The 3,100-nt window shown below is 41.3% G+C and overlaps 1 protein-coding gene across 1 annotated transcript; it reads right to left on the bottom strand.

Moving 5' to 3' along the window:
- Positions 1–1,649: 1,649 nt before the first annotated feature.
- Positions 1,650–2,573, bottom strand: LOC147709740 (olfactory receptor 2D2-like). The gene has a single exon (XM_086926085.1). It carries the CDS (start codon positions 2,571–2,573, stop codon positions 1,650–1,652), a length of 924 nt encoding a protein of 307 aa, XP_086782211.1.
- Positions 2,574–3,100: the final 527 nt, after the last annotated feature.

Below are 3,100 nucleotides of genomic sequence, written 5' to 3'. Positions count from 1 at the left end.
TACTCTGCATTCGGGAGGCATTCCATGGGCTTTTCAGTGGGTGTTCCCATGCAACACCCATGGAATTTGATGCTTAACCAGATTTACAAGACCACGTAAGACTGGGGATGTGCAAAAACCTTATGCCTCCTGAGGTGAGGCATAACAAGGTAAATAACTTTTTCCTCGTGTATTGCTTTTTCCTTGTGTGTTGCATTCTACAGCACACTAGAAAGAGCAAAAAGGCCTCTGGTAATTATTTTTTGGTGGTAGATGTCCCATCCTGCACAAAAACAATCCTGCCCTAGGTCACATCCCCATAAATGAAACCTCTAGTTTCTTGGCTACAGGGTCCATTGTGCCCACCATCATGTACACTGACTGACTGTAGTGGTTCACAGCTATCAGTTATAGTGGCATAAAGCCAGCTCTTGATCACCATGTTGTCTGCCTTTGGACCAGTACCACCATTAAGTCTTGTGTGGTCACAGGCCTAACCACCTTGGTTTAAGAATCCGCCTGCATTCAACAGATTAGGTGCCATTTGGCAATATAGTGGTTGCTACCATGATGCTCCTACCACCCCAGCTAGCTTTGTAGAATCTGGGAGTGGATATCAGGTTTGCTCCTTCTGAGTGGAGATGTCTTCTAGGGACATACCAATGTAGCGAGGGCTAAGGAAGTGAGGACCAATACCATGAAGTGTCCTAAAAGAAATATATATGCAAAGGGCCTTAAAAATAATACAGCTCCTAACCAGGAAGCAACGCAGCTTCTGAAGATATGTTTCAACTGATTGAAATTTGGAGATTCCTAACTAAAGCCTAGCGGCAGCATTCTGAATCATTTGCAACTTACATAGGTGCTTCTCAGGCATACCAAGATAGATCCCATTGAAGTAGTCTAGTTTAGCAAGGACCAGTGAAGGTACTACAGTTTTCCTGCTCTCTATGGGCATAAAAGGTAATATTTTCATTATTACCTTTAAGTAATAAAAAGCTAGATGAAGAGATAGCATTAACTTGTGCCTCAAAATCTAGTTTTTTTGTTTATATTCACAGCTAGGTTCTTGGCCGTTGCGGCAGGGATGGGTGCTGTCCCCAGTTCATCTGGATACCAGCTCTGTGACCAACTGGGGGAGAAATTACCAAAGATGACTATCTCAGTTTTACTTGAGGTCAACCTGAGACAGTGTGAGCTCATCTAGGAACTGACTGCCAGCATACAATCCCACTAAATATTTGCATTGGTGGCAGATTGTTTTTGAAAACAGACAAGACAATATGAGTGTTTGTCTGCATAGGATGTTAATATGTTAATACCAAACTGAAGGAACTAATAATTACCGCTAATTCAGACACCTAGACATTAAAACATGGGTTGTTCCATGGGGCCCTTCAATGTGGGACAGGCAATGTTCCAATGTAGGTTGCATGTTTCAGGCCAATGGACTGGGAGCCCTTCATTCGGGCGCCCACAGCAATCTTTGGCTCAGCGACACTCTTTGAGGGGTCAGACCGTCAGACAGTCTTGATGAAGAAGAGGCTACTGTTGCACAATCACTGATAAAACAATAAAATTGTTACTACTGGATTTGAAATGTTTCTTCATTTCCTAGGGGCTTACTTATTTATGCTATCATAACTTATTAATACATACATGCATTATTCTTAATGAAAAAGACACTCAGTTGTAGCTTTCTGCAAAACCATCTTCACATCCTTGTTTCTCAGACTATAGATCATGGGGTTCAGCATTGGAGGTGTCACGGTGTAAAACACAGAGATCATTTTATCCTGATTTGCAGACTTTGGTTTAAAGTACATGGAGATAGCAGTGCTGTAGAATATGATGACAACAACTAGGTGTGAGCCACATGTGGAGAAGGTCCTAAGTCGGCCTTCAGAAGAGCGAATTGCCATGATGGTGTTTATGATGCTGACGTAGGTGAAGAGAATGAAGATGCTTGGGATGAGCAGCACTATAATTCCACCAATGAAAATCACCATCTCAGGAACAAAGGTGTTTCCGCATGCCATCCTAACTAGTACTGTAGACTCACAAAAGAAATGATTGATAACATTATGCCCACAGAAAGGCAACCTCAGTATTGTAAACACACCCATGAATGCCATCAAATTCCCATTTATCCAGCAGCAGACCACCATTGTGATACAAACAGACCTTCTCATTATGGTTGTGTAACGCAATGGAAAGGATATAGCTACATAGCGGTCATATGACATGACTGCCAGAAGGACACACTCTGCACAAGCAAAAAGTAGGTATGTGTACATTTGAGTGGCACATTCTGAGAAGCTGATTTTCCCTCCAACAAGAAGTTGAACAAGCAGGTTAGGAACAATAACTGATGAATAGCAGATGTCTATGAAGGAGAGGTTGCACAAGAAGAAATACATTGGAGTATGGAGTTTAGGATCATAGATGCAGGCTGTGACCAGGATAACGTTTCCAATGACAGTGACCAAATATACAGAAAAGAATAACACAAACAGAAAGATCTGTATTGTAGGATTCTCAGATAGTCCCAGGAGCAGAAAGCTTGTTACTGAGCTACCATTCATTTTGCTCATTTAGGATTTGATTTCTTGTCTGCAAGGGAATAAGAACAAATACATTGTAAACAGATTGTACAATAAGTTATATTCATTGCCTGTAATGCATTTATGTCACAGTGTCTTGAAGATATGATCAAGATAATTGCCAGAATATAATAGTGTGTGTCATAAGGGTCATACAGGTACAACATTTTGTTCTTTAATATACCACACTATCACCTCTTAACTTCCTGCATTGCATTTTATCCCTGATTCTAGAACAGGGGTTTCTGAATTGGTTTGAACCCACAGGGCAGTAAGCTACAATTGTGAGGTTACACAGTTTACTTTTGGCATTATATGGCTGAACTTTTAGTATCCCGAAAACTGAGTACCAAGTGCAACCTTTTAGCGCTGGATGCCCAGGGTAGCCAATGGTGTGTGGTCCACCTTTTACTCTTGGTGATAGTGTCTGGTTAGAGACCCAACACTAAACAATGAGCACTAGAACACTCAAGGAGACATTCTCCAGTCAATACGTCCACTCATTTAGAAAATGTATT

This window comes from Lissotriton vulgaris, chromosome 6, assembly GCF_964263255.1.
Source record: "Lissotriton vulgaris chromosome 6, aLisVul1.2, whole genome shotgun sequence".
In the NCBI taxonomy this organism is placed as follows: Eukaryota; Metazoa; Chordata; class Amphibia; order Caudata; family Salamandridae; genus Lissotriton; species Lissotriton vulgaris.
The sequence above is the reverse complement of the archived record's forward strand: the minus strand, read 5'-3'. Positions and strand labels throughout refer to the sequence as shown.